Below are 12,691 nucleotides of genomic sequence, written 5' to 3' on the forward strand. Positions count from 1 at the left end.
CTAATAGGTTTTAGTAAAGTCTTAGGCTTTTTGTTACTTATGATTATGTATAGAGATAAAGTATTATGTAGGAATAATTTAACTTTTTCTTCTTAACTGGATGCTTTTGATTATATTCTTCAATATGTCTTTCTTGGACATTTAGTACTATGTTTAGTAAGACTGAAGAAATGGCACATTGTTGACTTGTTTTAGATCTTAGAGTAAAATCTTACAACATTTCCCTGTTTAGTATGTTATTAGCTCTGCATTTTTTGTTATATGTGACATTTATTGGCTTGAGGTGCTTTTTTCCTATACCTAAATTTTTCAGAGATTTATCATGAGGAAATGTTGAATTTTGTCAAGTTTTTATTCTGCATCTATTTAATGTTAAAAATGTAAAATCACAATGAATTCTACATAAATTCAAAAATTTTCAAAGACTGTTATGAACATCTCTATGTAGGCAAACTAAAAAATTTAGAGAAAACTGATAAAGTTTTAACTATGCACAACTTTCTTTTTTTTTTAACACGTCAAAAAGAACCTTTATTACTTTTTATGATTGCCACTTAAGCTTTCTTGCCAGATGCCTTTGGAGCAGGTGCTTTCTGGGCTGGAGCTTTTTGACCCTTCTGAGCTTTTGGAGCAGGCGCTGCCTTCTGGCCTGTGGCTTTCTGGGCTGGAGCCTTTTTACTCGCGGCGGTCATCTTTTTTGCTGGAACTTTAGCAGCAGCTGCAGCAGTACCCTTAGTACCAGGTGGTTTTTTTGGAGAAGCTTTCAGGAGAGCTGCCTTTTGAAGCTTCTTAACTTCATTCTTGATTATTCTGTTCCTCATTTTCTTTGCCTTCATAACTTTAAAACAATCAAAATCTGTCATCTTTGCTTTCCTTTCTCTGGCTTCAATCTTCTTGGCCCATCGTGTGGCTGCCCATTTTGTACTGATGTCTGCCTTCTGCCAGGCTTGTCGGACATACTTCTGGCGGGCACTGTGCGGAAACTTCAGGATGAAATCAGTGAGCTGCATGCACTTGAAAGGCATGGCCTGTCTCCTCACTTGAGTGCAAGGTCCATCGACCAAACCCCTGTTCTGATCAATAACATCTACAATCGCGACCAATTTTCCGACATGAGGTCCGAAGGAGACGTAGGCCACCCAGCCAACCTCCACGAAGCGCCTAAATACCATGTTAGTGGCGTTGGGCGAGAAGCAACTATGCACAACTTTCTAAGATTGAACCAGTAAGAACCAGAAGTCTTGACCAGAGCAAAAATGTATAAAATATATAATGATATTGAATAAGTAATAAAAAAAACTATCAATAATAAAAAGCCTTGTGTGATATAAACTCACAGCCAAATTTTACCATATATACAATGATGAGTTGGTACTAAGCCTACTAATGTATTCCAAAATATCAAGACGGGATTCTGCCCTAACTTACTATATAAAATCAGTACCGTCTTGGTACCAAAATATAGTGAAGACAAAAAAGAACTACAAGCCAGTATTTTTATAAACATTGAAACAAAATTATTCATGAAATAATAGTAAACTGATTTTATAAGTAAATCCAAAAGTTATTTTGCCACAATCATGTGAGCTTCATTCCATGTAAGTATGTTTTTTCACATGCAAGTCATTAAGTGTTCTTCACCATGTAAAGATAAGCCAAAAATTATATGATTAACACAATAGATGCAGAAAAAATTCAAGAAAATTTAATATTGATTCATGAAAATATTCTCAACAAACTAGACATTGATGAAACATACCTCAAAATAATAAAAGCCATCCATCACAAATCTTCAGCCCACATCATACTGACCAAGCAAAATCTGGATGTATTCTCCATAAAAATAAACATAAGACAAGAATTTCCACTCTAGTTCTATTAAACATATTTCTGAAAGTTCTAGGCTGGGCATGGTGGCTCTTGCCTGTAATCCCAGCACTTTGGGAGGCCAAGGTGGGCAGATCACCTGAGGTCAGGAGTTCAATACCAGGCTGGCCAACATGGTGAAACCCTGTCTCTACTAACAATACGAAAATTAGCCGAGTGTGGTGGTGCATGACTGTAGTCCCAGGTATTCAAGAGACTGGGAAGGTGAAATGCTTGAACCTGGGAGGTGGAGCTTGCCGTGAGCTGAGATCACCCAACTGCACTCCAGCCTGGGTGACAAAGCAAGTAAAATTCATAGGGAAGAATAAGAAAACCCAAATAGCCAAGGCAACTTTAGACATTAAAAAAAGAGAGAAAGAAACCCTGAAGGCCTCCCATTACCTGACTTTAAACTGTACTACAAGCTACTGTAACCAGTATAACATGATTCTGGTACAAAAATACACATATAGACCAATGGAAAAGAGAGAGCCCTGAAATAAAGCAATACTTTTCCAACCAACTTATTTTTGACAAAGTCAACAGAAATAAAAGAGAAATAACTCCTATTCAATAAATGGTAGTACTGGGAAAACTAGTTAGTCATGCAGAAAAAAAGTAGACCCCTATCTCTTCCCATATAAAAAATATAACTCAAGATGGATTAAAGACTTACCTGTGAGTCTTTGAGCTACAAAAATTCTAGAAGAACACATAGAAAGTACTCATTTAGACACTGGCCTCTGGTAAAAATTTATGAATAACACCTTAAAAGTGAGTGCAAATAAAAATCAAAAGGCTGTACATGGTGGCTCATGCTTGTAATCCTAGTGCTTTGGGAGGCCAAGGCGGGTGGATCACCTGAGGTCAGGAGTTTGAGACCAGCCTGGCTCACATGGTGAAATCCTGTCTCTACTAAAAATACAAAAAATTAGCTAGGCATAGTGGCTTGTGCCTGTAATCCCAGCTACTCAGAAGGCTAAGGCAGGAGAATCACTTGAACTGGGGAGACAGAGGTTGTGGTGAGCTGAGATTGCACCACTGCCCTCCAGCCTGGGCGACAGAGCAAGACTCCATCTCAAAAAATTAAAAATATTTTGTTTTTCTTATTAAAATTCACTTTTCTGTCATGCCTAAATACGGATAAAAATAAAGAGGATTGGTTTGCCTGATTTATTCCAAAGTCAAATAGCAGTTTTGCTTTTTCCTTTTTATTCAGTAACTCATTTGTTTCACACAGTAAACATGAAAATTAAATAACACAATTATAGTTATATTCTCATGCTAACAATGGAGAAATATTTGAGTTATTTTTTGATAGGGCTAAAGTCTCAATTTATATTTTTATTACAGATTATTTCATGTCAAGTAACTAGAATATGAATTTTAATAATATACTATGAAATTAGAAAATGTGATAGTCACAGATTATGGAAGTACAGTGAAGAAATAGATTATATTAAGACGTGTACATTTATATATACACACACTTTTTATTATATCTATAATAAAATGGAGTATATAAATAGCCATATAACAAGTAAAAAGGTTACTTAAAATGTTTTTACATAAAAAGCTCAGCGTCAAGTTGCTTAAATTTTAAACTTAATGAAAAGTTGATACCAATTTCCCACAAAAACAGTCAGCAATAGAAGAGGTCACATTTCCCAATCCATCTATTAGCCAGGATTACCATGATCCCAAAACCAGACAAAAGAATCAGAAATAATGAAGACTATGAACAACGTCCCCTATAAATATAGATGCAGAAATTTTCAGAAACACTAGCAAATTAAATCCAGCAACATATGAAAATGAGTACATACCATGACCAGGTAATATTTTTTCACAAATTTAGTGTTGGCTTAATATTTTAAAAATCAACTAACATATTACAAAATATTACTTACTCACAGGTTTTGTCCTGGTCGCTTCACCTGTGCAGGACCCAAGAATCTGCTCTGCTCTTGCATCTCTAAAAAGCCAGGTGCTTAACCATGAAAACCAGGAGGAAGAAAGCTGAAGGAGCCAAAAGAGGAAGTGAGCTACAGAAACAGGGGTGACAGGATCTCCAGCCACAGGATGCTTTGGGCAGGGAGGTGGGCAGGGCTGGCGGCTGCCTGGGTCAGGTAGCATGAGGTGGATCTGAGGGCACTCACGGACAGTATGTTCCAGAAACGAAAAGAGCAGAAGCTCCAGCTTTTAGTTGAATGGCCGTTACCACGACCAAACAATGGGAAAAGGACTGACTCTCCAACAAATGGCACCAGAGAACTTAATGTTTAAATTAAAAAACAAAAAACAAAAAAACTTGGGGATGGGCTTGGTGGCTCACGCCTGTAATCCTAGCACTTTGGGAGGCCGAGGCAGGGGGACCACTGGAGATCAGGAGTTCGAGACAAGCCTGACCAATATGACGAAAACCCCGTCTCTACTAAAAATACAACATTAGCTGAGCGTGGTGGCACGTACCTGTAATCCCAGCTACTCGGGAGGCTGAGTCAGGGGAATCGCTTGAATCCAGGAGGCAGAAGTTGCAGTGAGCCGAGATTGTGCCACTGCACTCCAGCCTGGGAGACAGAGCAAGACTCTGTCTCAAAACAAAAACAAAAAACTTGGACTATTTTTTTTGCATATTATACAAAAAATGTCTAGGTATGTGAAGCAGAAACTGGAAGTAACATTTGCATACTCATGTTGATAATTGTATTATTCATAAAACCAAAACTTGGAAGCTACTTAAATGATTTTTGATGTATAAATGGATTTTTTTTATTTTAATTGAGACAGGGTCTCACTGTGGTCCAAGTTGAAGTGCAGCGGTGTCATCTCGGCTCACTGCAACCTCCGCCTCTGGGGTTCAAGTGATTCTCCTGCCTCAGCCTCTGGAGCAGCTGGGATTACAGGCTTGTGCCACTACACCCGGATAATTTTTGTATTTTTAGTAGAGACCGGGTTTCACCATCTTCGCCAGGCTGGTCTGGAACTCCCAACCTCAGGTGATCTGCCCACCTCTACCTCCCAAAGTGCTGGGATTACAGGCTCGAGCTCCCACACCCGGCCTATAAATGGATTTTTAAAATGGCATATACATGCAATGGAATATAATTATACCTTATAAAAGGAAATTATGTCACATGCTACAATGAAGATAAACCTTTAGGGCCAGTGTGGTGGCTCACTCATGTAATTCAAACAGTTTGCGAGGGTGAGGCAAAAAAATGTTTTGAGCCCAGGAGTTTATGACTAGCCGGGCAACACACACACACACACACACGATAAACCTTTAGGACATTATGTTAAGTGAATTATGCCAGGAACAAAATAACAAAGAGCATATAATTTGATTTATATCAGATACTTTCAGTAGTCAAATTAATAAAAATTGAAAGTAGAATGATGTTTGTCAACAACTGGGGTAGGGGGTAAAAGGGGAAGTTCTTTCTTAATGGGGTTGAGTTTTGAGTTTTACTTTTGCAAAATGTAAAAGTTCTAAAGGTCTGTTGCATACCTCTTTTTTTTTTTCTGATACTGAGTCTTGCTGTGTCGCCCAGGCTGGAGTGCAGTAGGGTGATATCGGCTCACTGCAACCTCTACCTCCCGGGTTCAAGCAATTCTCCTGCCTCAGCCTCCTGAGTAGCTGAGATTACAGGCACCTGCCACCACGCTCGGTTAATTTTTGTATTGCATAACAATTTTAATACACTTAATACTACTAAACTGTAAACTTCATGGTCAAATATATGTAATAACATTTTCTTTTTTTTTTTTTTTTTTTTTTGAGATGGAGTCTCGCTCTTTCACCCAGGCTGGAGTGCAGTGGCGCGTTCTCGGCTCACTGCAGGCTCCGCCCCCCGGGGTTCACGCCATTCTCCTGCCTCAGCCTCCCGAGTAGCTGGGACTACAGGCGCCTGCCACCTCGCCCGGCTAATTTTTTTTTTGTATTTTTAGTAGAGACGGGGTTTCACCGTGTTAGCCAGGATGGTCTCGATCTCCTGACCTCGTGATCCGCCCACCTCGGCCTCCCAAAGTGCTGGGATTACAGGCGTGAGCCACCGCGCCTGGCCGTAATAACATTTTCAAAAGCGTAATTATTAAACGTATACAATTTTTAATTAAATAGGATTGACCTTGCTTCTTTGCTTTATGATTATGTAAAGTTTTATTTCCATTATCATGCCAATTTTCTACCTTCTCTTCTTTTTTTTTTTTTCTTGAGATGGAGTCTCACTCTGTCTCCCAGGCTGAAGTGCAGTGGCGTGATTTCAGCTCATTGGAACCCTCGCCTCCCAGGTTCAAGCAATATCCTGCCTCAGCCTCCAAGTACTTGGGACTACAGGCACGTGCTACCATGCCCGGCTAAATTTTGTATTTTTAGTAAAGACACGGTTTCACCATACTGGCCAGGCTGGTCTCGAATTCCTGACCTTGTGATCCACCCTCCTTGGCCTCCCAAAGTGCTGGGATTACAAGCATGAGCCACTGCTCCCGGCCATTCTACCTTCTCTTTCTAATCCTACAGAGATTTTCTTAACTCTTTTCTATTCTTGCATAATGAATAAATGCAATGCATTTCTCTGAGATTTATTGTAACAATGAAATTTTTACTTTTACTTTTTTTTAAGTGAAAGCAAGTTTATTAGGAAAGTAAACAAACAAAATAATTGCTACTCTACAGGCCTACCTTTGATTTTTATACCTACAAGTTCTTTTTGAAAAGAGATCATTTGAGAAATACTAATAGTAATTGCCCGCTATGCAAAGCTTTGTAAAATCAGTACCCCAAATTACAATTCTTCTTTGAAGCAAAGCTGTGTAAAATCAGTACCCAAAATTACAATTCTTCTTTCAAAGCTCTAGAAGCCCCTATAATGCTTTCAGTCTAGTGCCAAATCTAAAATTCATTTTCTGCAAAGAACTGTTCCTTTCACTGGAAAACACAGATATCACACTGAGCAGGCTTGTCCATACTTATTTGGGCAACAGTTTAGTCATTGTGCCCTAAGTACAATAATTCCTTCCTTCCTTCCTTCCTTCCTTCCTTCCTTCCTTCCTTCCTTCCTTCCTTCTTCCTTCCTTCCTTCCTTCCTTCCTATTTATTTTTTAACCAAGTTTCAATTTTTTTACCCAGGCTGGAGTGCAATAGTGGAATCTCAGCTCACTGCAACCTCCACCTCCAGGGTTCAAGCGATTCTCCTGCCTCAGCCTCCGGAGTAGCTGGGATTACAGGCGTGCATCACCACGCCTGGCTAATTTTTGTATTTGTAGTAGAGATGGGGTTTCACCATGTTGGTCAGGCTGGTCTTGAATTCCCGACCTCAGGTGATCCGCTCGCCTCAGCCTCCTAAAGTGCTGGGATTACAGGCGTGAGCCACCGAGCCAGGCCAATAATTTCTTAGAATTAGGAAATGAGGAAAATAAAAATAATATTAACTTACACAATTGAAATGTTTAAAAATGAAGTTTATTGTATAATAAAATATAATTTCAATATCTCAGTTACTATGAAAAAGATTTGTTTCTTTTTTTTTTTTTTTTTAAGACAGAAGTCTCACTCTGTCGCCCAGGCTGGAGTGCAGTGGCGCAATCTCGGCTCACTGCAAGCTCCGCCTCCCGGGTTCACGCCATTCTCCTGCCTCAGCCCCTCCGAGTAGCTGGGACTACAGGCGCCCGCAACCACGCCTGGCTAATTTTTTGTATTTTTAGTAGAGACGGGGTTTCACCGTGGTCTCGATCTCCTGACCTCGTGATCCGCCCGCCTCGGCCTCCCAAAGTGCTGGGATTACAAGCATGAGCCACCGCACCCGGCCCAAAATTTTCAATCATAGTTTCAGTGTTGGCGCTTGAGAATAAATCACAACAAGTACTACTGAGGGAGGATGGGTAGTCAAGAAAGTGATTGTGTCCTTAGGATGCAGCAACCATGGCAATTGCATGGTGACTGCATATTGTCAACACAATAAGCCCCAGCATTTGCTTTGTATTCCAGCTCATTCAAGCAAAGCTCTCTCCAATAGGAAAATTTTCCTATAAAGAGTATGTACATTTTTATTTTACCTGTCCTCAGACTGACCTGACCTCTTACTCATTATTAATAGTAAAAAACCACGCCCATGGGTAGAGATTTAGAATGTCATTGAGACACGTGACATATGAAGAAGCATGTACAGCCACTTGTGGGGAAAAGAAAGAGAGATCAGCCTGTTACTGTGTCTATATAGAAGGAAGTAGACATAAGAGACGCCATTTAGTTCTATATTTGAGATGCTGTTAATCTGTGACCGTACCCCCAACCTTGTCCTTGCAAGAGACATGTGCTGTGGTGACTTAAGGTTAAAAGGATTTTGGAGCCGGGTGCAGTGGCTCAAGCCTGTAATCCCAGCACTTTGGGAGGCCGAGGCGGGTGGATCACGAGGTCAGGAGATCGAGACCATCCTGGCTAACACGGTGAAACCCTGTCTCTACTAAAAATACAAAAAATTAGCCGGGCGTGTTGGCGGGCGCCTGTAGTCCCAGCTCCTCGGGAGGCTGAGGCAGGAGAATGGCCTGAACCCGGGAGGCGGAGCTTGCAGTGAGCCGAGATCGCGCCACTGCACTCCAGCCTGGGTGACACAGCAAGACTCCGTCTCAAAAAAAAAAAAAAAAAAAAAGATTTTGGGCGGTGCAGAATGTGCTTTGTTAAGTGCCTAAAGGCTGCTTATGGTTAAAGGTCATCACCATTCTCTTAAATCTAGAGAAAAAGAAAAACATTTGTCTCCTGACCGTCCCTGGGCGATGGAACATCTCCAGGTAAAACCCTTTGTGTGCTTTGTTTACTGAGTAAGGAGAAAACCGCCTTTAGGAATAAGGTGGGGCTTGCTGGAGCAATACTGCTAAAAGGTTTATGGAGATGTTCGCATATGCATCTCAAGGCACAGCATTTTCTTTTAAACTCATTGATGTTACAAGGATTTTTTGTTCATATGTCTTACTGCTGATTTCCTCCCTACAATGATCCTATTGTCCAGTCACTCCCTTATCTTTTTGATGGTAAAGATAATTATCAATAAATACTAAGGGAACTCAGAGGCCGGGGCCGGTGTGGGTCCTCTGTAAGCACAGCACCGGTCCCCTGGGCCCCGCTTTTCCTTCTCTACACTTTGTCTCTGTGTCTTACTCCTTTTCTCAAGTCTTTCGTCGCACCTAACGAGAAGCACCCACAAGTGTGGAGGGGCAGGCCACCCCTTCAGCCACTGTGTATGTGCACCAAGTTGAACACCCAGAACATGCTTACTAGTAACACCTCTCCCACCTCCTTATAAACAATTGTGTAAGGCTCCCATAAGTGGAGTCTCCCTAGTTCCTTTCTTTCTTGTCTCATTCTTACAGCCTGTCTTGAATCCTTTTGTTTCAGGGTGTACTGGCTATTCTGCATCTGTTTTTTTTTTTTTTTTGAGGTGGAGTCATGCTCTGTCGCCCAGGCTGGAGTGCAGTGGTGTGAACTCGGCTCACTGCAACCTCCGCCTACCAGGTTCAAGAGATTCTCCTGCCTCAGCCTCCTGAGTAGTTGGGACTACAGGCATGGGCCACCACGTCAGGCTAATTTATTTTTATTTTTATTTTTATTTTTAGTAGAGAAGGGGTTTCACCATGTTAGCCAGGCTGGTCCCGAACTCCTTACCTCAAGCAATCTGCCCGCCTCGCCCTCCCAAAGGGCTGGGATTACAGGTGTGAGCCACCACACCTAGCCTGCACCTAACTTTTAAAAGTCCTTCTGTTTTGCAATAAATTACCCTATGCTGCATCTCCTTGGTTGTGTGTCTCATGTTTCAGTTTCTTTTTTTTAAACTTAGAAGACAAAAACTGAGGTCTCACAACAGCCATTAACACTATCACACTTTGTTTTGTATTTTTTATTATAAACATTTTATTCTGTTATGTCAATATTCACATTTCAAACAGCCAATTTATATTGAAGTCTACTATATAACAATGCTAAATTGAAAATTTAAATGATCAGGCAGGGCGCAGTGGCTCACACCTGTAATCCCAGCACTTTGGGAGGCTGAGGCGGGCAGATCACGAGGTCAGGAGATCGAGAGGATCCTGGCTAACACAGGGAAACCCCGTCTCTACTAAAGATACAACAAATTAGCCGGGCTGGTGGTGGGCGCCTGTAGTCCCAGCTACTCGGAGAGGCTGAGGCAGGAGAATGACGTGAACCCAGGAGGCGGAGCTTGCAGTGAGCCGAGATCGCGCCACTGCACTCCAGCCTGGGCGACAGAGCGAGATCCCGTCTCAAAAAAAAAAAAGAAAATTTAAATGATCACAAAATGATTTGTCATAAAAGCATGTGTATTTTACAAGTTTCAGCTTTATCACACTATTCAATTTCTTAAAACAATTTCTGAAACAAATAATCAAATATTTTATTTAATGATTTGGATTCAATTCCAAAATAATTTACATTCGTTTATTGTTATATGTACTTTTGACAAAAGTGAATTTGAAAACTAAGAAATAACTAAAGCATGTTCTTATTTTTGTTTTGTTTTTGTTTTTTTTTTTGAGACGGAGACTCGCTCTGTTGCTCAGGCTGGAGTGCAGTGGGGTAATCTCTGCTCACTGCAACCTCCGCCTCCCAGGTTCAAGCAATTCTCCTGCCTCAGCCTCCTGAGTAGCTGGAATTACAGGCAGATGCCACCACGCCTGGCTGATTTTTGTATTTTTAGTAGAGATGGGGTTTCACCAAGATGGCCAGGCTGGTCTCGAACTCCTGACCTCGTGTTTCACCCGCCTCAGCCTCCCAAAGTGCTGGGATTACAAGTGTGAGCCACCGCGCCCTGCTAAGGCATGTTTTTAAAGGTTCAAGGGACTTAAGCTTAGAGGCACAAATGCTCTGTAGTAAAATAAATAAAGTCTGATCTTTTTATCAATAATATTTTAATAGTTTTTTTTTTGTTTTTTTTTTTGAGACGGAGTCTCGCTCTGTCGCCCAGGCTGGAGTGCAGTGGCGCGATCTCGGCTCACTGCAAGCTCCGCCTCCCGGGTTCACGCCATTCTCCTGCCTCAGCCTCTCCGAGTAGCTAGGACTGCAGGCGCCCGCCACCACACCCGGCTAATTTTTTAATATTTTTAGTAGAGACCGGGTTTCACCGTGGTCTGGATCTCCTGACCTCATGATCTGCCCGCCTTGGCCTCCCAAAGTGCTGGGATTACAAGCGTGAGCCACCGCGCCCAGCCAATATTTTAATAGTTTTATGTCTGAGCACTTAAGCATCAAGAACAGGACTCTGGATGATGTTGAGGGAATATTTAAATGGATAAAATAGAAAGTGATCATTGGAGTCTAACAAGTGATGGATACAGCAACATAATACTTGACAAAACCATTCAGGGTGTGTTTGACAAACAAGGTTACATAGGAGCTGCACTGCATGATTAATGTAAAGTGTTTTCTCTCTAACTTTAGTCTTTATTCTCAGTCTTACAAATATCACATACTCACATACACAGAATAATTAACTTTTTTCCTGGAAGGCAGTGTTTCATCTTTTATTATATCTGTTTCACATTGCTGTAATGATGCTGTTGAAGTACACTCTCTTTCACCAGAAGATTACCTGACACTGGAGAGGACCAGATCAGCACACTCACTTGAACTGTCTTGCTTTTCAGGCAGTTAAAATGCCTTTGAAGAGTGAAAATATACTGGCTGCTGATTATGCAGAAAGTTTTATATTTAAAAAGCTTGCCAATTGTTTGAAAATTACATTGCATGGTCTTTTAAAATGTAGAATGCATAAAAATACTGCACAACAAAATAGAAATGATGGAGTTGGCCACAAAGGACAGCCAAATCTGCATACAGCAATACAGAAAAATATGCATCTACTGCCAGAGTGAGGTAACTTGAAGTATTTGAGAGATGTTCTCTAAGAATCTAAAATTACTTTTAGTTTCAGTGTCTATGTTTTTAAAGCATTTTTAATTTTCGAAAAATGTTTAAATGTGTCCATTGTTTTATTCATAGAAATAAAAGCAGAAGGAAAAAGGAGGTATAAAAACAAATGAAATGGAAAAAAGTGGATTACTCACAATAGCTAAGGTATAGAATCAACCTAAGTGTCCATCAACCAGTGAATGAATAAAGAAATTATGGTATATTTACAGAATGGAATGATATCCATTTCTTTAAAATAGAAAGTCTTGTTATTTGCAACAACATTGATAAACCTAGAGAAGATTATGCTAAGGAAAAGAAGCCAGCACAGAATAAAAGTATATCACATGATCTCATTTCTATGTAGAGTGTAAAAAAGTTTAAATTCATAGAGGCAGAAAGTAGAATGATAATTGCCTGGGGCTGGAGGAGATGTTGATAAAAAATAATAGGTCTTGTCTACATCTCTTAAGTTAACAAACACGTTATTCTCCTCTCAAATTGGATTAACCAGGGAATTGAATCATACACTGAAGAATCAATACTGAGGAAATAACACATTTGTTATAGCAATGATGGTTGTATACCGAAACTTCAAAAATAATATACTCTCTGCTTAGATCACCATGCCCTGTCGGTTTTCTTTTTCTGGTTAAGAGGACGTCTTCATGATCTTTCACAGATGATATTTTCTTTCATCTTCTATCTGCATTCTCCTTTCTTCAGAGAATGGATGAAAAAAAAAACGATGCAGAGACGACACATTTGCATCTTACCCACACATCACTTTTACTATTAGGCAAAGTGGGTAAGCAGAATAGGCATATGCATGAATAAAGTGCTTGTGGTAAAATAATCATTTTGTTGATTTCTATAGAGCTCAGGTTACAGACCAAAAGCTAG

The 12,691-nt window shown here is 40.4% G+C and overlaps 2 protein-coding genes across 1 annotated transcript; both read right to left on the bottom strand.

The window, feature by feature from the left end:
- The window catches only part of LOC129459812 (zinc finger protein 724), a 283,659-nt gene that overhangs the window by 221,738 nt on the left and 49,230 nt on the right, over positions 1-12,691 (bottom strand).
- On the bottom strand, positions 505-1,195 carry LOC129459817 (large ribosomal subunit protein eL14-like). Its single transcript, XM_055237035.2, has one exon. The coding sequence runs from the start codon at positions 1,170-1,172 to the stop codon at positions 555-557; it is 618 nt and encodes a 205-aa protein (XP_055093010.1). The 5' UTR covers positions 1,173-1,195; the 3' UTR covers positions 505-554.

Source organism: Symphalangus syndactylus, chromosome 13 (genome assembly GCF_028878055.3).
Source record: "Symphalangus syndactylus isolate Jambi chromosome 13, NHGRI_mSymSyn1-v2.1_pri, whole genome shotgun sequence".
Taxonomy (NCBI): Eukaryota; Metazoa; Chordata; class Mammalia; order Primates; family Hylobatidae; genus Symphalangus; species Symphalangus syndactylus.